A 23,282-nucleotide genomic window follows, 5' to 3' on the forward strand; every position below is an offset into this window, starting at 1 on the left:
TGGCAGAAGGGCCAGGGGGTATTGGCCCTCATTTATAAGGGCACTCATCCCATTCATGAGGGCCCCACCCCCAGGACCTAATCACCCCCCACAGGCCCCACCTCCTCAGACCATCGCCTTGTGGGTGAGGATTTCACCATGGGAATTGGGGTGAGGCACAGGCATTTGGACCATGGCACCAGGCCTTCCCTGTGTTGCCAGGATGCTGCTTTTTGTGCTTGGATGTAGCAGCAATTAAAAATCCAGCTCAGGTTGAGGAGCTCTTAAAGACCCACGGAGCTCTCACTTGGCATTACCAGCTGCTGGCATGTGTAGTCTGAAGCAACCTCCTTCTGAGAATGCCCAAAGTCTCCACATCTGTCTCCTGTCTCAACATGCCAGCACTGTGTCACGTAGCCTCTGCCTGCTTCCGCACAGCATTGTTCCTGGTGTGATCTCTCTTTAGGCAGGGAAATCGTTGCTGTCGGCTGTCACCTAAGTGGCAGTGTCTTCTCACCTGCACTTTTAACAACAACTGCTGTGCTCACGTGTGTTTTTATTGGTTGATTTTTAGTTGTCTTTCATTGTGTCCTGTGGTCTGGCTTCCACTCTTCACGCCATAGTGAAGCATTGCCCACGCTTACGAGTGGCCTCTCATTTCCCCCTACGTTACCTTTTCTGCGTTCTCCTCCACCTCTGCAGCACGTGCCCCTGCAGACACATCCTCCCTGCCGTGGCCTGCTCTCCTTCCTTTGAGGAAGCCAGTTATTGCCTTCCTGCTTTCCTGCTGCCTCCTGGCTCTGCCTGTGCTCCTCTCCGGCACTTCCCAGCTGGCTTCAGCAGGCTCACTCTCTGTGTCAGTCTGCCCCTGGGAGCTCATACTGTCAGTTTAGCCATTTTTGGCACTAACCCCAAGTACCTCTCTCCAGCCCTGACTTCCCTCCCCTGATCTAGATGTGCACCTCACCCTGGAGGAGCGAGCGTTTCTCCCTCGCCTCCTCCCTCAGCAACTCCAGGCTGCCCTGTGGAAGCCGCTTTCCCACTCCTCCAGACTCACAGGTTCAGAGCCATCCAGCGTCCATTTCTGTAGACTCAGAAGGTTCCTGGCCATGTGGACTCTGGGTCCCAGTTGAATGGGTTGAAGAATGATGGACAGAGGGACAGAGGGAGAGATGAAGACAGCAAGTGCAGACGGGTGAGGCTGTGATGGGACTGAGACTGGAGGATGGCACGGAGGAGAGGAACGGATTAGAGAGGGTTCCTGAGGGGAGACAAGATTGCCAAACATTTTTAAATGAAGATGAGAGAAGGATCTGGTAGGGAAGAGGATGGAGGTTAAAAGAAAAAAGTCTTTCCTGAGTTCCTTGGAAGGACTCAGCAACACCTTGGCTGACGGGTAACATCCAACCCAGTGGTCTTCAGTTAGAACTACTCCAGGCTACAAGTCCTTTGGAAACTTGTAGAGATTTGGCAGTGTTGGGGTGACAGAGGTCACTGTGTCGTTGGTCATATCGACAAGTCCCTGAATAGTAGTGCGTATTCCAGTGTGGACTGGAAAAGGAATTACGGTGCATCCCTACCGTGGGCCTCGCCTGCCACGCAGCTTTTGGAAAGAACAGGAAGCTGTGTTCTGATAGAGAAGCCATTCTAAGATATTGTCAAAGGAATAACCATGAGCTGTAGCAGTGTATATTTCTTGTATAAGTACAAGCAAGGCAACAATGTATAAGATATAGCAAAACCCTGTGTCTAGCGTGCTGCCATGTGTGCTTTTAAAAGCCAGGGTGATGGAGAAGTCTGCCCTGATATTTTCTTGTATATCCCTGGCGATGCTCTGGTGGGGCCCCTGAGAAACCAGCCCCAGTGTCTTAGAGGGCAGGGGGTCCTGTGCAAATAGGATCAGGTTGTGAGGGGCTTTCACTCTAATATCTTTTATATTTTTAGGTTCTTGAACCATATATATGTATTATAACCTCTTTAAATTTTTCAAAACATTTAATTTAAAAAAAGAAAACCTCTAGCAATTAAAGTAGCATTTCCAGCAGTTGAATGAGAGCCAGCTTGTTTTGCCAGGGAGGTTATTTGGCTCCTCTGAAATGTCCATTCTTGAGTTTTCTGGTGGCTTTGGCTTATTCTCTTTCACTTTGGAGGAAATATTTCTGATTCATAATTCTTCATGCTCCGTGCTCAGAGAACTTCTCCCGTTGCTGATGTTACTAGTAAAGCCCGATCTGGTTTTCTTACATTTCTTTCCTTTTTTCCCCATCCACTCTGTGCATTCATCACCACATTAGATCATGTCTGGACAATTCGTGTAGATAGGATAATTATTTGCATTCTTAGCCAGGCGCAGTGGTTCGTGCCTGTACATCTCAGCTGCTTGAGAGGCCAAGGTAGGAGGATCACTTGAGGCCAGGAGTTTGAGACCAGCCTGAGCAACATAGCAAGACCCCGTCTCAAGACCCTGGCAAAATACACTTACTGCTGTTAAGCTGTGATGTATGAGGGAACGTTGGCAGGATGCTTTATGTGGTGGGAGAGAGGAGAGCTATCTTCAACTGCTTAACAGGGCTGTTTGAAAAAGGAGTGGAACAGGGACAAGTAGATGGACTTTCTGATAGTCCCCTCCCAGGGCAGCTGGAAACAACTCCTGAGTGTCCCACAGGGGCAGTGGTCTGAAGTGGCGGCTGCCACACAGCTCTGTGACCCAGAGAGAAGGCTGGCTGCATCCGTGTGTCTGTCCAGTTTATCTTGCCTTTGGAAAAAGAACTTTCGACTAGATGGCCTTGACTCTAATAAGAAGATATTTTCCTGAATCATTTTCCTTTTTTCTTTCAGCTTCTCAAACCTGGAACAGACACTCTCCACGAGATCCATTCTCTCTTGATTCTGTCCTTTAAAAAAATCTCTTAACTATGTAGCCTGCTTTCAATGAGTACGTCTCCATCTGTGTTTTTTAGGCAAGCGGAAACAAAAGAGTGATTTTCTTGTCAGACATTGAAAAAGAAAAAGTGGCTTTAAAAGTAGACTTTGGCTTTCTAAAGGTTCGAAGTTTTAATGTTCTTATATGAATACATTAAATCCTAAGTGTATAATGAACATTTTTATCCAGTTCAGAGATGACACTTGGGAGTGAACTGGTGGTGGGATGTCACAGACTACTGTGATTTCAAACTCTCGGCAGGTACATCTCCATTCATGGATGCATTAACAGCCAATGGGACAACCAGCATACAGACATCTGTTACAGGAGTGACAGCCAGCAAAAGGAAATTTATTGACGACAGAAGAGACCAGCCTTTTGACAAGCGATTGCGTTTCAGCGTGAGGCAAACAGAAAGTGCCTACAGATACAGAGATATTGTGGTCAGGAAGCAGGACGGCTTCACCCACATCTTGTTATCCACAAAGTCCTCAGAGAATAACTCACTGAATCCAGAGGTGAGAGGCACTCTTGGGCTGGCATGGGCTTCGCGGTTCTCCCTGTCTGATTTCCGGGCCTGCTTGGCGGAATTGGCTCTTCCTGTGCTCTTTCTAAACCTTCCCTTTGGGCCATCTCCCGATGCCCACCAGAAGGGAGGGAGCAGAGGAGAAGTTGCGGGCTTTGCTCCGTGTCACACCTCTGATGGCCGTGAATTCAGGATGCTTGGAGTGTGCTGCGTGTCCGTCCCCATTCTCCTGGGTGTGGGTCCACCCAGGGCTCTGTGCCTCTGGTCCACCTCCTGCCTGGAAGCTCTTCATCTGGCGGGCACAGGGCTCCATGAAGGCACGTGGAAAGTGTGTGTGCATGCACCTTGCTTTAGGTTTCATCAGATTCTTAAAGGGTTCTTTGTTCAGACAGAATGTAAGTGCCCCGGGGGCCCCAGTCCCTTCAGAATATTTACTGTCTTTCCAGTCCCCAGATCCTCCTCAGCGGCTGTGGCAGAACACACAGCGGGGCTTTCCACGCATGCTCATTGCTGGTAGTGCCTCGTAAGGAAGTTTTCTAGAACTGGTTGTGGGAAAGGTTAGAACATGAATTTTGTGAAGTTTCTAGAATTGGCAGTATTTGAACCTAACCTGTACCTTTCCAAAATGTTAAGTCCTAGTAGTTTATGAGTAGCTAGGTTGAGTTTTGTCCAGACAAGAAAACCTAACTACAGAAAGTCTGTGTGTTTGCCTGGGGTCACATAACAAACCAGTTCAAAGTTGGTCCTTGGTACATTTTTAGACTGCAGAGTCCCTTCATTGGTTATTTTTAAATGCTTCACAGAGATCATTTAAAATGATTTTATGCCCTCAAATTACCTGTCCGTGCTAATGTGCTTGGACTTAATGCACTTACGCAGCAAACTCTTTTCTGTCCCAAGTGTAATAGGGTAGTTTTTAAAACAAAACAAAACCGAAACAGTAGAACTGAACGAGTTTCTTTCAACTGGTTTGAATGTGCCACCTGCTGTCCAAACTGGAGAAATGCCCAGTGATATAATAAGCAACTTGCCTTATCTAAGAGCCGCAATGGCTGTAGAAATACTAAGATAATGTAGATTCCCATGTCTTTTTAATTATGCTCTAGTTATGTAGTAATATTTTACTCCATCCCCAGCATCTCAATCTCTGGCTACAGAAAAAGAGACATTTGCAAATTAATTAAAATCATGGTAGATATCAGTAACTGTATCAGGCTACGATGCATTTTTCATAGATGCAGATTATCCAGTAATAAAATGCTTTCAGGCCGAGCATGATGGCTGATGCGTGTAATCCCAGCACTTTGGGAAGCCAAGGCAGGAGGATCCCTTGAGCCCAGGAGTTCAAGACCACCCTAGACAACATAGCAAAACTCCATCTCTACAAAAAAGTTGACGAATTAGCCAGGCATGATGGCCCAAGCCTGTAGTCCCAGCTACTCAGGAGGCTGAGGCGGGAGGATTGTTTGAGCCCAGGAGTTCGAGAGTGCAGTGAGCCTTGATTAAACCATTGCATGCCAACCTGAGCAACAGAATGAGACTGTCTCAAAAAAAAAAAAAAAAAGCTTTTAGGATTTCACACCCAAAATATTCTTTGCCACTTTAACTTCTGGTGACTTTCAGGTGATGAGAGAAGTCCAGAGCGCTCTGAGCACGGCTGCTGCCGACGACAGCAAGCTTGTCCTGCTCAGCGCGGTTGGCAGCGTCTTCTGTTGTGGACTTGATTTTATTTATTTTATACGACGTCTGACAGATGACAGGAAAAGAGAAAGCACTAAAATGGCAGAAGCGATCAGGTATGTAAAAATGATGTTTTTTAAACACTGGTTGGGTGCTTTGTTTTTGATGTACCAATCCTGATAGAATGGGCCTGACCAAGCCTTGAGAATAAAATATTCATCTTCTTCCCTGGAGAGACACGAGCAGCCAAATCAATTAAATCATCTGTCTTTTCTATGGGCTTGCTATAAATTAATACTTGCCTTGGCAAATAACTGATTTCAAGGTTGGTTTAAACCCAGCAAGTGTTCAGGGAATGTTCTAATGATTAGAGTATATGATCATGTATAGACAGAGTTCCTATTAATTGTGCCATGAGTATGTTCTGTCTTCAATCCTTAAATAAAGATCTCTTCCAAATAATAACTTAGCATTTGCTTGACTCCGAAGTAAATTGTCTAGGCTTTCTGATGAGATACTTTCGTAACATCACATGGAGAGCTTTTTGTTTTTTTGTTTTGTTTTGTTTTTAAATACAAGTAGCACACATTCTTGTTCAGGTTCATCCTAAATTCCAGCTGGACAGAGAACCAGATAGTAGGGAATAAAAAGCGGAAGTCCTCCTCCTTCCCTCCCCTCAAGGTATCCAACATTCATTGGTGTGTCTTCCCCTACCTTTTTCTGAACGTTTTGTTCTCATGTTCAGTTTAATTTTTTAGACTTATTTTTAAATTCACAAGTAAAAATCATATATACTTATAGCGTATAACATGATGTATTGAAACACAAATACATTGTGGAATGATTAAATCAAGCTAATTAACATACGTATTACCTCACATACTTACCATTTTGTGTGTGTGGTGAGAACACTTAAAATCTACTCTCAGCAATTTTCAAGTATAAAATACATTAACTATGGTCACCATGATGTAAAATAGATGTCTTGATCTAAGCATTTTCAAATATTTGTTTCATATATACACACAAATAATATCAATTTAGTTCTGTTGTTGCTTTGCAACTTGCTTTTTCCATGTGACAATATGACAGATGTTTGTTTCCTTGGTTGTTGGATTTTCCTCTGCTATATGATAACAGCGCAAAAAACTTTCTCTGAAACCATTTAATTCTGCTAACAGCATATCCCCTCATTTATCATGCTAATCACTCTGTGTATAATTAGAAGTGTCTGATTTTTCAGAGGTGAATTTTATTTGAAATGGATGAAACCTAGTCATCAACCAGAAAGTTGGCTATGCTTCTCTACCCACCTCCCTAAAATGACATATCCCCAGGTGGCCTCCATAAGCCCTTTGTGCTTGCCTTTTTAACTTACAGAGGGTGACAAATGAAAGAAAACATAGACTTGCAAAATGGCAATAAAATAAATTTGATCTTTTCCAAAATCCCAGATTTCTGGAGGGCTGAAGTTGAACTACTTTTGATGGTTACTAGGCTCCAGCTGAGCACTGCCCTTAGGGCACTGGGCTTTCTAGCACCTAAACCCTTCTAGAGCTTGCACAGCAAGATTGGTGTGGTGGGTGGCGGGGGCTGTTTTTTCTGTTTTGGTGAGTCTGGGGTAGGCAGGGACGTCTTTCTTTGATGGATACCCAAGATGACTCTGATGGGCACTGCCCAAACAGCCCATCACAGGAGTCCTGGAACCCACACCTCTGGGTTGAAGGGGACTGCCTTGGTCTTTCATAACATATTTAATCATTTTCAGAATCACTGTATTTTCTCATATGATGTACACATGTGTTTAGGACATTATCCCTAAATCTTTTGAAAGTTACCTTTTACAGGCTATCATATGATGTGTGGTTTTTTTTTTCAGAAGTAGTTTGAAATTTTATAGTCTAAACTTACTAAGTATTGTTTCTGATTTCCCAGGGGATTTCATCCCTGTGGTACACTAGGTGGGACCATCTTGTTCTTCAGTTTAAGATTAAACTGCTTGATCAGTATCATAAATCCTTGGCTGACTCTCAACACCTCTAAGACAGCTTCATTATTATCCATTCAGGGTGAATTCCATGAACTTAGCTTTTATTTTTAAAATACAAACCACCATGCCTCGTATGGTCACTTTGTATGTTCTCCATAATGTCCTGCTCAATGTACACATAATACTGTGCTATTTGGTAGCTCTGCGGTAATAAGAAAATCAGATGTGTCAGCCAGTGGCTTCTGGGTCCTGGCTCCGTTTTCCCGTGTAGACTTTTCCCTGGCTCCACTCGTGAGCCCTGCTGGTGCCTCGCCAGGTGCAGCTCACTCCTCCCTCCAGCGTTGAATTCCCTTGGACAGAGGCTGTGGACTTGTGGTGCTGGGATTAGTAAAAGCAGAGGAAAGCTAGATCAAGTCAGGTTTAAGTGGAGATCTCCTTTGTTGAACTTTATGTCACTTTAAAAGTTCATTTTCATCAGTTCCCTGCTCACTCCACTCTCCCTACTCCCAACAAAAAGCTGGATTGATATTCTTGTGAAGAGCCAAGTCCTACTTTAGGAAAACCGACTTGTTTCTTCTTCATGTGACTATATTTTTGTCAATGTGAATTTTCCTTAATATACTCTGGCAAGATCAGAAAAATAATTAGTTACACCAAAGTCACTTAACCTTTCCTCTTCTTATTTGCATTTAAATTAATTTTTATATGGATAAAAGCTCTTCCTGTATATAGTTTTCATTTCTCTGGTGTCTTGTCTCATGTTCCTTAAAACTTGGAGGCAAAGGACTTCATTGTAGCAAGTTTCCAAAGGAAAAGCAGGAAATAGGAAGATGAGGTTTCATATTAGGTCACCGGGTATCTAAAGGAGCTACCTTCCTTACGAGGATTGGTGGTTTGCAGTTTGCAGAGTAATTGCAACAAAAATATTCTGTGCATTGGTGATTAAAACAAAATTATTTCAAGTTCATTGATAGCATTAGGCTTTTGAAGTCTGCCGAAACCAGTAGCTGCCACAGGGTGTCAAGGACCAGGAGACTTCTCTCCCCAGAAGCGAGGTTTCTTCTTCCTTCCACAGAGGGAGACCGGGGGGCCTGCCTAGGCGGTGCCCCAGGGGCAAGAGGATTTGGGAGAGAACAAAGTGAGCCAGTAAACATGCCCCATGGCCTGACCTGTACCCCATTCAATCCTTCAAGTGAAGGTGCCGTTCAAATGAGGGAGACCTCAGCCATGGAAAGGCAGCAGCACACTGGCTGCCCAACCTCAGGTCCCTGCTGCCTCCTCCTCCCTAGACAGTCCCTTGACAGTCCCTACATCTTATATGATTTTCCAACTGTTTGATGTCTCCAAATTAGTAAATGTCCTTTAAAGGAAGAGTTTTGTTTAATTATAAAGTCTTTTTAGACTAATTATATGGCAAATATCAACCTCCTTCCCTGCCATATCCAACAACAGCCTTGAATTCAATTCCAAAGAAACAAATTTAAATTCAATACATTGCATGGCACACATTTGAGTGTTCATACATTTTTATTTTAAGTTTAAAACACATTGGTTGAAGCCCACAGAAGCAGGGGCTACTCGGGAGAGGACCGTCCCAGACCTGAAGGCAGCCCCTGCCTAGCCTCTGGTGCCTTCTGCCTTGATTTGCAGCTCCCTTGGTTAAGCCTTGATGGTCCTGGGAAGTTCTACCAGGCAGAGAAAGCATTTCTGTAAAGGTTTTCTTTTTTAAGACAGAACGAGTCTCTGTGTGTACCACATCCATTGCTGGCATCTCAGGGCTCACTATTCAGAATGGCCAGTTCCCATTCCCTCAAAAGGGAAGGGGGTCTTTGCCCCAGAGCGTGCTGGTTCGTTCCTACTCTGCCCAGAAAGAACCACCAGCTGCAGGGGAAGTCACCATTCCAGGCAAAAGTAAAAATAAAATTTCAGTTCCCAAAAAAAGCCTTCAGCCTATTGAAACCTAAGTTTTGACTTATCAATATCTATTAATATTTTAGAAGCAGATTTTTTAATACAAATATATGGGCAAGGGGGGCAAGGATATATGAAATAATTCCTTTTGCTGTTTCTCTATAGAATTATCTTCTTATTACCTTGATTTTTATCCCTTTCATGTTAATTGATCGCCCCATCCGTGGTTTCCAGATGTCAGCCTGGGCAGCGGCCATAACCGTTTGCCTTCTGTTCCATGAGGCAGGTGAAAGTGGAGCTTCTCAGATTTTGGAAACAGCTGCTCCTTATCATGGAGACAGTTCAGCAGTTTTACCTTTTCATGAGTCATCAGTCACTGGGCCTAGGAAATGTATTTCCATCTTGTGTCATTGACCCCAAATCCTCACAAGACAACACAACTGAAATAGCTTCATGTAGTTCTTCTGGGCTTATTTCAAGAGTCTGCTTAAAAGGTTGTCTGACATTCTGTATCAGTAAACCCTAGTGTGATCTTTCTAACAGTGCCTCAGGCTCTCTCATTTAGAAAGACTTGGTGCAACTCATTCATTTGAATGAGTTAATTCTTGCTCAGTGCAAAGATCCCACAAACCTTGGGGGCTCGACTGAGGTCCAGCCGCTAAACTGCAATTCCTCACCCTCCTGTTCACACACATACACACCCTCCTCACTTCCCCAACCTGCCCCCTCCAAAAAATATGAGTCATCCATCAGTATCTCGGGGAGTTGAGCGGGGAGCTATCTCAGATGCTGAGTCATGATTTTCAGAGAAGATCCGAACAGATTGCTCTGGTTTTAAATGGCTGAACTGTAGAGAGCATCTAGATTGTTATTTCAGTATTAAAGATGGGGGTCAGGTTTAGAATCCAGCAAGTGAAAAGCTGTCCTTACTCTGCACTTCTGATCTAGAACTCAGCCTGCACTAAAGGGACTATCTTGTGTTTATTCTTTTCTCTACTGTGTGAAATCATAATAAGAAACAACCTCTGAGCATAAAATCAGCTTCTAGTATTCGGGGGAAGAAAATGCACATTCCCAAAGTGCTATGACACCAAGCTACCCTACACTGAAAAGCAGCCTACTTTTCCAGCCTGATCTAAAGCAAATCCCAAAATAGCATTAGCTTGATTTATTAAACCTCCATCCTGCTCAAAGGTGGCTCCATGCCTGACCCCCTGTCCTCCAAACTCCTGCTGCAGCCGTCCCCTCCAGCCCGCAGTGGAGCAGGATGTGGGTAAGGCCTGGGCCCTGTGCTGCTTGCTCTTCTTGTTTGCGGGTCTCCTGTCTTGAGCCAGCCTGTGAGACTCTTGTCTCCATGTCCCCCAGACTGTTCAGTCCACTCGCACGTAAATTCAGGAAATAGCAGTTATTGCCAAATAATCAGTGAGCTGTCTGAAATCAGGAGCCAAGGCCAGACCCAGATCCCAGGGTTTTTGTGACCCCTAATCCACTACTATCCACTTAACAGCAGGCAGTCTTAGTATGCCCTGGCAGATTTCCTCTGTGACAGCTTCTTGATTGGTCTTATAAAGCCCAGAATGTGTACTGGGCTCCGAGGGAGGCCCAGTGTGTCTTCGAGGGAGGACGGGTTGGGTAGCAAGATGTGGTGTTCATAGAGCTCGAGAGCCACCTGCAAAGGCCAACGCAGCTCATGGCTGCATGTTACCCTGTGGCCTTCACGTAGGTCCTGTAGCGACAGCCACCACATGCGTGGGCTGTGGGCTGTCACCAAACCTTTACAACACGTAGTAAATAAGTCTAGGGTCCGCAACTGCTGGGGAAGGCCTTAAACAAATCTCAGGTCTTCATGATTTCCGCAGCGTTTCCATCTTGGTAAACTGAATTCCATAATAGACTTTTCCTTTGCTCAAATATGCAATGTTTTGAGTAATTCCCCATTTATTTTTCATTTTAGAAACTTCGTGAATACTTTCATTCAGTTTAAGAAGCCCATCATTGTAGCGGTCAATGGCCCAGCCATCGGGCTAGGAGCATCCATATTGCCTCTTTGCGATGTGGTTTGGGCTAATGAAAAGGCTTGGTTTCAGACACCCTATACTACGTTCGGACAGAGTCCAGATGGCTGTTCTACCGTTATGTTTCCCAAGATAATGGGAGGAGCATCTGTGAGTACCTTTAAAAAAAAAAAATCATTCTAGAAAGCTTCCTGAAGAAATCTGGTTTGGTTATTGCTTTTCTAAAGCTGTACAGTGTGTCATTCTGTGGGGACTTTCCATCTTGTAGTTCAGATTTGGGTTCATAGATGTTGTTGACCCTTTTTGCATCATTCCCTAGAAAAGGACTTCATTCATTGAGGAGCCTACCCTGCCACTTTGCATAATTCACACTGATATCTACTGTTAGTAAATATCCAGTCTGTAACCCAGCCAACAATTTGCAATCGAAAAGTTCTTCACCTAATAACTTAAAAGCTGCACTTTTAAGAGAAGGCAATTTTAAGAGGGAGTAAAGTTACACAGGATTAGAGGGTTGTCTTCCATATAATTGTGTGTTTTTATTTCTTCAGCTGTTTAATCCGTTCATTATAGTAGTTTGTGTTTGTATTGTAGCTTGTGATTTATCAAGCACTTATTCACATCTCATTCCCTAGTCCTTGAAATAGGGCAGGAGGTGGTGTCACAGGTCAGGTTCTCCAGAAGCAGACACTGAGATGAGTTTGGCACATGGAGAATTGGCAGGTAGTCAGTACCTGTGGAAGGGATGGGGGGGAAGCAGGACCGGTCAGAGGAAGAGGGCAAAGTGATACTGTGTCCATCATCCTTGGGTGTGGGATGCGCGGGAAGCATTGTGCCCTGGACGAGGTGGCTCCCTGCAGCTGAGGGCATCCCTAAAGGCGCCCTATGGCCGTCTGCCAACAGCAGCACCCGCAGTCAGGCAACCAGGCCTCCCCAGGAGGGATCATGGCAGCACAGTTCCGTGTTCACCCCAGTGCCATTCAGGTCATTCATGCACCTTTTGGGGGTCAGCTCCTTCAGGTTCCAAGGGGCTTTCTTTCTGGGAGAAACTTGGAGGAAGAAGATTAGGCAGCAATAACTTGCAGGCCGGAACCTGAAATGTTTAACCTGGATGTTATAATCAGTGGGTAAAAGCGTGATGAGAAAAAGGATGTTTGGATCCTCTCATTATTTGTAGTGGGAAAAATAGTAACTTTACAGTAGAGAAACCTGGCAGGTACCACCTTGCTGAGTGGTCAGAGTTCACAGAAATGAGACAAAAGCCAACATGAAGCACTGAGGGGAACGCAGCCTTCGTCGCTGCGTGGGATTCCTCCTGGAGGTGCAGCAGCTCAGCGCTGCATCATGACATTCATCATGAGGAACGCCAGGCCCGGACTGAGGGGCAGTCTGCAGACGCTGCGCAGCGCTCCTCCAGAGCGCCAAGGTCAGAGAAGACGTGGAAAGACTGAGGAACCGTCTCAGACTGGAGGAGACCAAGGGGACATGACAGCTCAGAACATCAGGGACCCTGGATGGGCTCCTGGGCCAGCGAAAGGACAAGAGTGGGAAGGCTGGTGAAATTCATATCGTGTTTGTAGTTGAGTGAATAGCACATTGTCAGCGGCTTTGGTCATCATAAGATGTTATGTGACATTTTAACCCAGGGAGAGCTGCGTGAAGGTTTATGGGAACTCTGTACTACTTTTGTCATTTTTCCTGCACCTAAACGTTCTCGAAAACCAGAACATTTAAAATTAAGGAATGCAAGAGAGGAGGAGGAAGATGGGTAGGCCAGATTGTGGCCCTCAGTGCCGCACTGGTCTCAGAGCTGCCCTGCTCCTCACCTTCTCACTCCCCAGGCTAGTTCCCCTCACCCGCGGCTCTCACCTCTGCTGGCCTCAGCAGCTGCCCTGATGCTAAAACACTCACCCCGAGGGATCTGTGGCCTGCTCACTGTGTCCGGCTCAGAGTCGCTGCACTTGTCCACTTCACTGCTATAGTGGGTCAGGGGAGGAACAAGCGGCGCCGGCCTCCATCCCATTTCCCAGGCCGCGTGTCCTTCCACGTAAAGGTCTTTGTACTGTGTGTGCTACAAATCAGAAGATGCTGCCCACCATCATGGAGCCACCTCCAAACTGGCATCTCTCAGGCCATGCCAGGGCCGTACCAGGCTGGCGGCTGCGGCAGGTGCCATATGTGACTTAGCCACAGGACTCTGGGGTCCTGCCCCCTGACATGGTATTTGCTGTGAGGATGGTGTTCTGGTCACATGCAGCACCCTGAGGCACCCCATGCTGGTGTACTAGACCCTCCATAGCCACAGAGAGTGGTGCTGCCTGAGGATCTGCAGGTGGGACAGGCAGACCCAGACCCAGAGGGTGCGCCCACACCTGTTGGAGCCGTCAGCCAGCTGCCCAGCGCCCACAGGCGGGCCTCCCTGGGAATGGTGCCTTGAGGGGCCGCTCACATTGGTATCCCTTGCTGGCAGGCTGGACACTCAGTAGCAACAGTGGCTGCATCAGCCTTTGATAAATCGGAGACTGTGCTGTTGAGGCCCCTCTTGCCGGCCCTAGGTGGCCAGCGGCCACCAGCCGTCTCTCAAAGCTGTTGAGTGCCCACTCCATGGTGGATGCTCTCAGGTGGACAATGTGAGACAGCAACCTGCACACTTCCCATTTCTCCACCCACCACACACCTCTGTCCAGGGCACCCACCCCTGCTGGGGGCCAGTGTTACTCTAACCTTGATCCACTTTTCCTCCTCACCAGGGGGTGACCAGGTGCATCTGCCACTGGGGGCATTTTCCTCACCACGTTCTCTTCCAGGCCTGCTGGATGAGGCTCTGGTGAAGTTGCTGTCCCCTTTTTGGCTTGCCGACCCACCCACAGGCCACACTGGGTCACAGGGAGTCCTCCCATGGCTGTAGGTATGAGCTGAGGCAGGGCGCGGGTACGCAAGGGTCTGGGGGTGATGCAGGGGTCTAGGCTGCCGACCCATGCCCTCCGGAGCTTGCCAAGCCCAGCTGTGCATCCACTGCAGGCCCTGCCTGACCTTGCACCTGTGGGGCTGTTGGAACTCAGCTCGTGCTGGCCGCTTCCCACGTGTAGTCATGTGGGGTCCCGTGATCAGGCGCTCTGCCTCTCCCAGTTCCAGGCCAGCACTCCAGGCTTGCCCTTCTGTGCTGTGGATGGCCCCACTGGCTGTGCTGCCCTCCCTCTGGCACTGACCACAGGCTCCATATGCATCTTTTTTTTTTTTGAGACGGAGTCTCACTCTGTCCCCCAGGCTGGAGTGCAGTGGCGCAATCTTGGCTCACTGCAAGCTCCGCCTCCCGGGTTCACGCCGTTCTCCTGTCTCAGCCTCCCGAGTAGCTGGGACTACAGGCGCCCGCCACAGCCCCTGGCTAATTTTTTGTATTTTTAGTAGAGACGAGGTTTCACCGTGGTCTCGATCTCCTGACCTTGTGATCCGCCCACCTCGGCCTCCCAAAGTGCTGGGATTACAGGCGTGAGCCACCGCACCCGGCCTCCATATGCATCTTGTCCCACCCCTCCCTCCTCAGCCCTGGCCTTTCAACCTCACTCAGCAGGGTCCCCACCTCCCTCATGCTTCCAGTAGCCATCCCAACAGCCGGGTCAGATCATCTCCTGGGAACCTACCAGGGGTAAATCAGTATCCCAGGAGTTGGTCCTACATCAGTGAACTCTCCTGTCCTACTTGTGGTTGAGCTCCAGGTCGGGCTCCCTGAGAAACCAGACCCTCGTGTCTTCTTACAGCTCCCATCTGCACCCTTGGCTGGGCTGTGCAGCCCCTTTCAGGGAAGAGGCGAGTTACAGGCCTGATGCCAGCAGAGGGGATGGGGCAGGCTTTGGGGGACCAGTGTTGCGTGGCTGAGAGATGTTTGCCTCACCTTCTACACCTTCTAGCAAGGTGGCTTGCGTGTTCTGATAGGGATGGGTGGGCCATGTCCGTAGGCTCAGGGGTTCAGAGGAAGCTGGAGTTCAAAGTTGGGGCATTCACCCAAAAGCACCCCTCGCAAGTTCTAGGGTACCTCCCCACCCCTCGCAAGCTGACAGACCTTCCTCCAGTGGCTGATTAATCTGGGTAGAGCTTGACCACTCTTGTTGACAAGTCCAGGGGCTAGGGCCAAGTCTCAGCCCTCTCTGCCTCTTGCTACTGGCTGCCCCTCTGCTTGCACCCATGGTGATGGGCAGTCCCTGTCCCTCAGCTGTAAGAGTGTTAGCACGCGGACGGCCCCCTGTGCCGAGTACTGTGGCTTCTCCACCTGGCCTGTTAGGGGTGGTCCTCATTGCCAGATGGGGAGCCGTGCAGTTTGTGAATCCTCCTCGCCCTCGGTTTGTCCACTCCCCCCGTCGCAAGATGGTTTCTCTGGAAGCTAAGATGGATTTGGGAAGCAGGGTCTGGTAGATTAGGTGCCAGCGTCCCTGGAAGGGCAGAAAGGAAGCAGGATTGGGCAGAGCTGACTGACAGGGAGCTCTGGAACCATGTGGCCTCACGGTGGTTCTGGGTGCCCCACTGCGGTTGGCCATGGGGTCGGCGGCCCTGGGAAGAGTGGTCCATGGGGGAGGCCCTGAGCTCTTGGAAGAGCAGTCCATGGGGGAGGCCCTGAGCTCTTGGAAGAGTGGTCCATGGGGGAGGCCCTGAGCTCTCTGTTGCCTGCTGACAGCATTTCCCACAGCAGGCAGCTTGCTGGGGTGGGGACGTGGGTGGCTTATCCGAGTCGTTTGCTTTGTCCTTTACACCGTGCTGCACGCACCGGACACCACCGGACTCCCATGGTAAAGAGTCATGATCAGGAAAATGAGTTCATCATGGCGATGTCTGTAAACCACGCTGTGTCCTGCCAGTTACCCTGTCCCAGCAAGAAAGAATCCTCATCCTGCGGAACATCCCATGAAGCTCATTTTGAGTTATTTATCCAAAGGAGGTTGAAATCTGGGGTTCTGACCCCTCCCAGTGTATGATCTACGTACATGTGTGGTGTCAGTGCAGATACTAAACCAGCTTGATGTTCAGACACGTTTTGGCCGTGGAGCCGGGGGCTGAACGCTGCTCGGGGGTAGTGGTCTCAGAGCTCACCATGCCCAGGAAGGGCCCTGAGGCTTGAAGTCGTTACAGATCGAATGCTTGCCCTCTGGTCAGCCTGTTTCTCCCCACTCTACAAGCCCTGACAAATCTTTACTTTTCGCTTCCCCTTGAAATGTACTGGTGCCTCTTGAGCTGCTCTTTTCAACTGGGCAGTTTTCACCCCCCGACCTCACCCCGGGGGACACATCTGGGGGACAATGTCTGGAGACAACTTGGTTGTCACACATGAGATGACCATTAGCAGAGGCTGGGGTACTGCTCAGCACCCTGCATGGCACATGGGACAGCCCTGCTCAGCACCCTGCATGTGGCACACAGGACAGCCCCCACACCAAACAGCAGGCCAGCCCGGAATGTCCCCAGTGTCCAGGGGCAGAAACCCTGCTCTAACTCAAGGGCGAAGAGCCCGCATTTCACTCAGCGTGAATTCCGCACTTTCTGAGAGAGTATCTGACGAAGCCTGTCCACAGAAAGTGAATAAACGCTGCTCATATGACTTGTGTTGTGACAATCTTGTTGGAAGTGACTATGTAAATGATGCCGTTCCTTTCATGAGCCTTCGGTGTATTTCAGCTTTCAGCAGCCTGAGTTAAGACTGGAACGAGTGTGGTTTTCCCCACTTTGCATGTGCAGAGCTCTGCCAGGAGGATACGCTAAAGGAATCACATTATCAAGATAAAAGGAACATGCAAATCGTGGAGGCTGTGTGGCCTCTGCTTTCCCACAGTGTCTGCTGCAGGCGCTCAGCTGTAGGCGCGGCTGTGTACATCCGCCGAGGAGTCTTCTAGTTCAGCCTTCCTGGTGCCCCGTAGACATTCATGGAATGCACAGAGGATGGCACAGTCCGACGCCCACAGGCTTCCACGTGGACAGCTTGCACCTCTCGGGCCTGCTGAGGTGTGAAGCTGGAGAATACCCAGCGAGTAGCTCGCACCTTGAGAGCCGCCTCTTAGGGACTTCACAGACTGGCCTGAGGGAGCAGGTGGTAAAACCTCTGCCACAGCCGTCCCCATAAGGCTGGAGATTCCTGGATCCCCTGTGCTCATACTGGGCCAGTTTCCTCGCCACCCCTCCTGCTGTACTCTGGCTGAACTAAAAAGATGTCTCTATTTAACTTTCGTCCGGCATTTCCCATTTCTCTGGATGGTTACACGATAGCTTTTTTAAAAATAATTGGACAACGTTGACCACATCATGGGGTGATGTAGGTTGTCTACAGGGAGTCCCTGTGCACTCAGCCATCTCAGATCATCGTGCTAGCTGGTCAGGTTCCCACTGACCGTGTCTGTGTGAATCTGTTATTCGGGTAGAAGTTTAAAACCTCTCATTTTAGAAGAATATGCTCACACAAATTGAGTAGATTTAATCCTCTAATGCAAATCTTACCAAGGGAGATTGAGTAGATTAAATCCTATGATACAAATCTTACCGAGGGAGATTGAGTAGATTTAATCCTCTAATACAAATGTTACCGAGGGAGATTGAGTAGATTAAATCCTATGATACAGATCTTACCAAGGGAGATCTGTTGTTGTTTTCTTGGGTGACTTGTTCAGACCAACTCACTGGCCATGTTTAAGGAGAAAGCGTTAGCGACCTAGCGTCGGCCCGGTCATTTTTGCTCTTGAGTCAATTGAGAAATGCCCTTGGTTGTCCTGCACATCCAACCGCCTGGAGTGGAGAGCACCAAAGGTAGGGGCGGGGAAAGGCTCTCCGGGGATGAGCAGGCACGGAGCCTGCGGGGCTGGGGAGGAAGAGCGGCTGCAGTCAGTGAGTGCTGAGCAGAGAGAAGGGCCGTTCTTGGCTGGCGTCAGGCCCAGGAGAGTCAAGAAAGGGGCATGAAAGGGAGACACAAAGGGAAGAGAACAGTAGTGGGGCTGTAAATTGACCTCCAGGTAGCAGGAAATAAAGTTGGAAGAACTGACTGGGACAGACAGCCAGGGCCCTGCAGGAAGGACTGGAGAGGAAACCTGAGGACACCTCCCCTTCGTGATACAGCCAGGCACCAGGCCTGGCGGGGTCACTTGCCTCCGCTGCCCAAGTTAAGGCTCTGCTAAGCTGGTCCTGCAGCACAGAGCACTTCCTGTGGCGGCAGCACGCCGGGAGTCCCGCTCCCTTTCCTGCTGCGTTTGGGTCTGCCATTAGAAGAACTGTCAGAACCACGAACAGTGAGGTCAGGTCACATTCTAAATCCATTGTTTATGGACCGTCTTTTCACTGAGAAGAAGCCGTTCAGTTCAGGGGTTCCTAGAACTTCTCCAGACTGTTCAGAAACTCATGCCTTTGTCCAAGCTGTAGCTCCAATGACAGACTCCAGTTTGGGTGATCATTAAGAACCTTGCAAACCCTTGGGAGGAGCCTGTCCCCAGCCCGGTTTCCCAGCCTCTGCCTGCATGGGAGGGGCAGTGAGTCAGCCAGGTGTTTGCTTTGCCACCTCTGCCTGTGTGTTCTCCACGCGGTGGGTTTCATATGCAGTAAACGGCGTCGAGACATTGACAGTAGGTGACTGGGCAGTCTTACACTGTCTCAGCGACTTCAGGGCCTTTTCTCTCTTTAGTGATTTTGCCTCTTTTGGAAATGGAAGCCACCGACTGAAATTGTGTTTTACCAGAGGCCCAGCAGCTCATAGTCAAGGCTTTGTGACCATCAGAGTTGTTAGGAAGGTTAACCAGTCAAGATAAACGGCAGACCAAAAACTGTCCCGACAGACCAGTGTGGAGATTCTTTATCGGACACGTATGCACCCCCTCCTGCCTCATCTTGGCACCTGTGAGCCTGTCATCTGAGTGATGTAAAATCCATACATGTTGTGCTGAAACCTTAAAAGTGATCTAGTTAAATGTCATGTGTTAAAAAATAAAGTGATCTAGAATCCAGGACAAGGTTAAAATTAATTTCATATATACACATATATATATTTTTTTTTTTTTAAAGAAAAACTAATGTTAGCTTCCTCCATTGAGCCATGTGAGGTAACTATAGCCAGCCCCGCTCAAGCAGATTATGGTAATTTTCTGACACATTCAAGCCCTGGATAGTTCTGTCTTTTTATATCCAAGCGATGCAAGGCAGCCTCCAAGGTACACTCTAGCAGAAACAGTCACTGCTATTAGAATACTTTTTGTGTATATTAAAAACAAGTCACCATGGGCCTCCCAGATAAAGAAAAATGTTTGGTAGGAGTCCTATGCCTGGTTCAAATCCTTAAAATTATAAATTGCCTAACTTTGCATATGCTGATTGTCCCGGGATTGTTTTGTGTGTTAAAAGAGCTCCCACATGGGAAGGGCCGGCATTAGGGGGAGGAAGGCAGATGGAGGAGAGGAACTTATACCAGTAACTTTTTAAATGAATGACAAAAAGGCCTTTTCTATTTTAGATTTCTTTACTGAGTCCCTGTAATTCTGTAGAAGGTTGTAAGACGACTTTTTTGCATTCCTTTTTAAGAAAAAAATCAGCCCGATACATTACTTTTCCACCTGCCCAGTGGACAGCACCTTGCACAGGGTCTGTTCCCAGCGGCCACTGAAGGATGTGCCGCATTTTCCCCGCGGGGCGGCGTTTGTGAACGTCTCTCTTTGGTGTGGATTTTAAGGGATGGGTCTTCCCCGCCCACCTCCCACCGTAATTCATATTACATCCACTCTTCTTCCTTGCAGGCAAATGAGATGCTGCTCAGTGGGCGGAAGCTGACGGCGCAGGAGGCGTGTGGCAAGGGCCTGGTCTCCCAGGTGTTTTGGCCCGGGACGTTCACTCAGGAAGTGATGGTTCGCATTAAGGAGCTTGCCTCGTGCAATCCAGTTGTATGTCTACTTGCTTCTGTTACACATGTAGCTTTTTAAAACATAGAACCTTTTCCCTCAGAGAGCTCACACATTTGCGACTATTCCTAATCCTTCACATTTGTCCTCAGCAGAGCACCTTCCCGTGAAGTCCTGCCGGAAGCTGCTGCTGCCACCACTGCCCCCCTGCACAGCTTGCCCTCCCTTTGCAAATACCCAGGAACCACAGAAATGGACTTCAGTCTGAAATGTCAGCACGTTAGCAGACATCCTGTGAAAATCACCAACTACCATGGACCTAACTTTCCTGGGTCCAGGGCCTTTCGGCCACATTATTAGCTCCTCCCCGCTTTCCCTCAGTGGGCCGAAGTTGTTTTTGTTGTTGTTGTTGTTGTTTGTGAGATGGAGTCTTGCTCTGTCGCTCAGGCTTGAGTGCAGTGGTGTAATCTCGGCTCACTGCAGCCTCAAACTCCCGGGTTCAAGTGATGCTCGCGCCTCAGCCTCCCTAGTAGCTGGGACTACAGGCTTGTGCCACCACGCCTGGGTTATTTCATATTTTCATTGGATACGGTGTCTCACCATGTTGGTCAGGCTGGTCTCAAACTCCTGACCTCAAGTTGATCCACCCACCTCAGCCTCCCAAAGTGCTGGGATTTCAGGCATGAGCCACTGTGCCCGGCCTCCTAAGTTTTGTTTCCTAAATGTGCTGGATAGGCCAGGCACAGTGGCTCATGCCTGAAATCCCAGCACTTTGGGAGGCCGAAGAGGGCAGATCACTTGAGGTGTCAGGGGTTGGAAATCAGCCTGACCAACGTGACAAAACCGCATCTGTACTAAAAATCCAAAAGTTGGCCAGGCTTGGTGGTGCGCGCCTGTAGTCCCAACTACTCGAGAGGCTGAGGCAGGAGAATCGCTTGAACCCAGGAGGCAGAGGTTGCAGTGAGCGGAGATCACGCCACTGCTCTCCAGCCTGGGCAACAAGCAAGACCCTGTGTCAAAAAAAAAAAAAAAAAAAAAAAAATTACCAATAAATTGTTTTCTTAAATGTGCTTCTAACAAAATTGCATTTGGCTAATTATAAGATATGAAATGTTTAATATAAACTGACACGACTCCCATCTAAACTGTCCCAGGCAGACAAGCAACCCTCATTATGAAAATTACATTTTGTTTAGAAAAATTCCCTCAACAGGCATCCTCAGAGCTTTCTGGGCATCAGCAGAGCAGACGTCCAGTTCGGGGGTCCGCGCCAGTGTGCGGCAGTGTGCGGCGCAGGCTGGGTGCCAACAGCCCAGCTCTCCTTTGAAATGAGCCATTTTGAAGTTAAGAATGTACCCAGTGCCTAGTGTGAAATGTGCTTGATACATCTCTTAGGCCTGACATATTGTGAGAAAATGTCTGGTAGCCTTTTGAACAGGTGATTGTTGGAATTGGATGATACCCTCCATAAATGCGGAGGCACCAGGGACGCGTGTCTGCCAGCGTGCACCCTGCTAACCAGCTCGTGTTTTCCGGTGCAGGTGCTTGAGGAGTCCAAAGCCCTTGTGCGCTGCAACATGAAGATGGAGCTGGAGCAGGCCAACGAGAGGGAGTGTGAGGTGCTGAAGAAAATCTGGGGCTCGGCCCAGGGGATGGACTCCATGTTAAAGTACTTGCAGAGGAAGATCGATGAGTTCTGAGTGTCGGGCTGCCCACTGGTAACACCAGGATCGGGCTGAGCAGAACATCACTGGCTCCAGTTGCCCTGATCCATTCTCACAGCCTGAAACAAGCTCACCCGTAGCTTACGCTTGGAAGCAGGACTGGGAACATCCACGCTATTTATTATCAAGGAGTTTTAAAGTACTGTAACCTTAAAATAAATAACTACAAAGCTTCTTTGTCCAAACGTCATTATTTTATACTTAGATACACGCAAGTGTAAAAGTATAAAGATGGGCACTAGACTGCTCTTAGAAGCTCTAATTTTTGTTTTCTTTGGCTAGTACTGTATAAAAAACAGAATTGTGTTTTATTGGTTTTGGATGACAGAAAAGTCTGGAATAATGTTTGTTTTCCTCATTTCTTCCGTCTAGAACACAGAATCTACAGGGGTATTAGCCAGCTTCACCTGCCCTGCCCCACATAGAGACACCGTGATCTGAGGCGTTGGCTTTTTCTCTTAAGAAGGTACAGATACCTCAGATTCGGGAAACTCTAAATCAAAAGACTTAGCTTCTAGGATAAATACTTATGACGAAAAATCCACTGAGAAGCTTACCCCCAAACCAGACATATGCTTAGGATTCAGGCTGAGATATCAATTGGTTTCCACTTTTTTAAATACGTCCAGTTCTTACCCAGTTAACATGAAGAAACCACTGTCTCTAGAAGAAAGCTTGTTTTGCAGTATTAGTGAATCACTGAATAGCTTAAGTATGACTAAGTTATAAGTTAGTCTTTAGTGGGTTTTAAATAGTTTTTCTGACCCTTCTGAAAAATAACTACATAAGTGCTTCTTGTTGCTGGGTGAGAAATACTACTTTATTGACAGTTTTGGTTTTCTATTTGCAGATATGATTGATGTATTCCACCAAAATAAAATATTTTTATGTTTATAAAGTGTAATTTTTAGGTTCACTTAGAATATATTTTATTTAATAAGTTAAAATTCTTTTGGCACACTATTAAATGCAAAAACTCCTTTCAAAACAAAGAAGAGCTACCTTATATTCAACACATAATGTTCTTGGACTCCGCTTTTATGTCTCTACAGTAGACTGAGTTCAGTGTGGTGTCCAAGAGTGCCCTGTGTGGATAGACACGTGCACTCCTTCCAGGAGTGGGTACTGATTCCAGACTCCAGATGCCTATTATTAGTTAGGCTTCTGAGCTTGCAATCATATTGAATGTATGAAGAGCGAAATAAAATCAAATTCTTATTTTTGTACAGTTTTGAAGTTTATACTTAGAACTGACCACCTCCCCGGCCACGTGGAGAGCTGTACAGTGTGTAAATCTGCCTTTATCTTGGATTGATTAGTACAGTATTTTTGCATCTGTGGGACCTACCTTTTCGTTCAGTAGTTTGGACTATATATAAACTGTACAATCTGTAAAGTTTTTATAGAATAAATATTCAGCTGTGAAAACTGGTTAAATAAAACTAATATTTCTTAACACATTTGAAATGTGTCTCTGATTCTTGTGAGGTTTCTCCTGGGATGTTTTCTCTCTATGTGTGTGTGTGAAATATATGTATGTGTGTAAAGCATCTGTACAGTTTAATGGAATGAAACCCTGCATGACTATCTCCTGGGCAGGACCTACAATTTGACCAATATCCTGCCTGGTCACCTTCACCCAGGTGACCATTTCCTGAATTTGTGTCCATCATCCACTTCTC

At 47.5% G+C, this 23,282-nt stretch overlaps 1 protein-coding gene across 1 annotated transcript in view; it reads left to right on the top strand.

The window, feature by feature from the left end:
• CDYL (chromodomain Y like) overlaps positions 1–23,060 on the top strand; it is a 174,440-nt gene extending 151,380 nt beyond the window's left edge. The window contains exons 3-7 of the mRNA XM_007973803.3: positions 3,164–3,420; positions 5,052–5,224; positions 10,964–11,174; positions 19,775–19,918; positions 21,418–23,060. Of these exons, the coding sequence (XP_007971994.1) occupies positions 3,164–3,420; positions 5,052–5,224; positions 10,964–11,174; positions 19,775–19,918; positions 21,418–21,576 (944 nt within the window). The 3' untranslated portion in view covers positions 21,577–23,060. The remainder of the gene's footprint in view (positions 1–3,163; positions 3,421–5,051; positions 5,225–10,963; positions 11,175–19,774; positions 19,919–21,417) is intronic.
• Positions 23,061–23,282: the final 222 nt, after the last annotated feature.

The sequence above is a fragment of the Chlorocebus sabaeus genome, chromosome 17, assembly GCF_047675955.1.
Source record: "Chlorocebus sabaeus isolate Y175 chromosome 17, mChlSab1.0.hap1, whole genome shotgun sequence".
In the NCBI taxonomy this organism is placed as follows: Eukaryota; Metazoa; Chordata; class Mammalia; order Primates; family Cercopithecidae; genus Chlorocebus; species Chlorocebus sabaeus.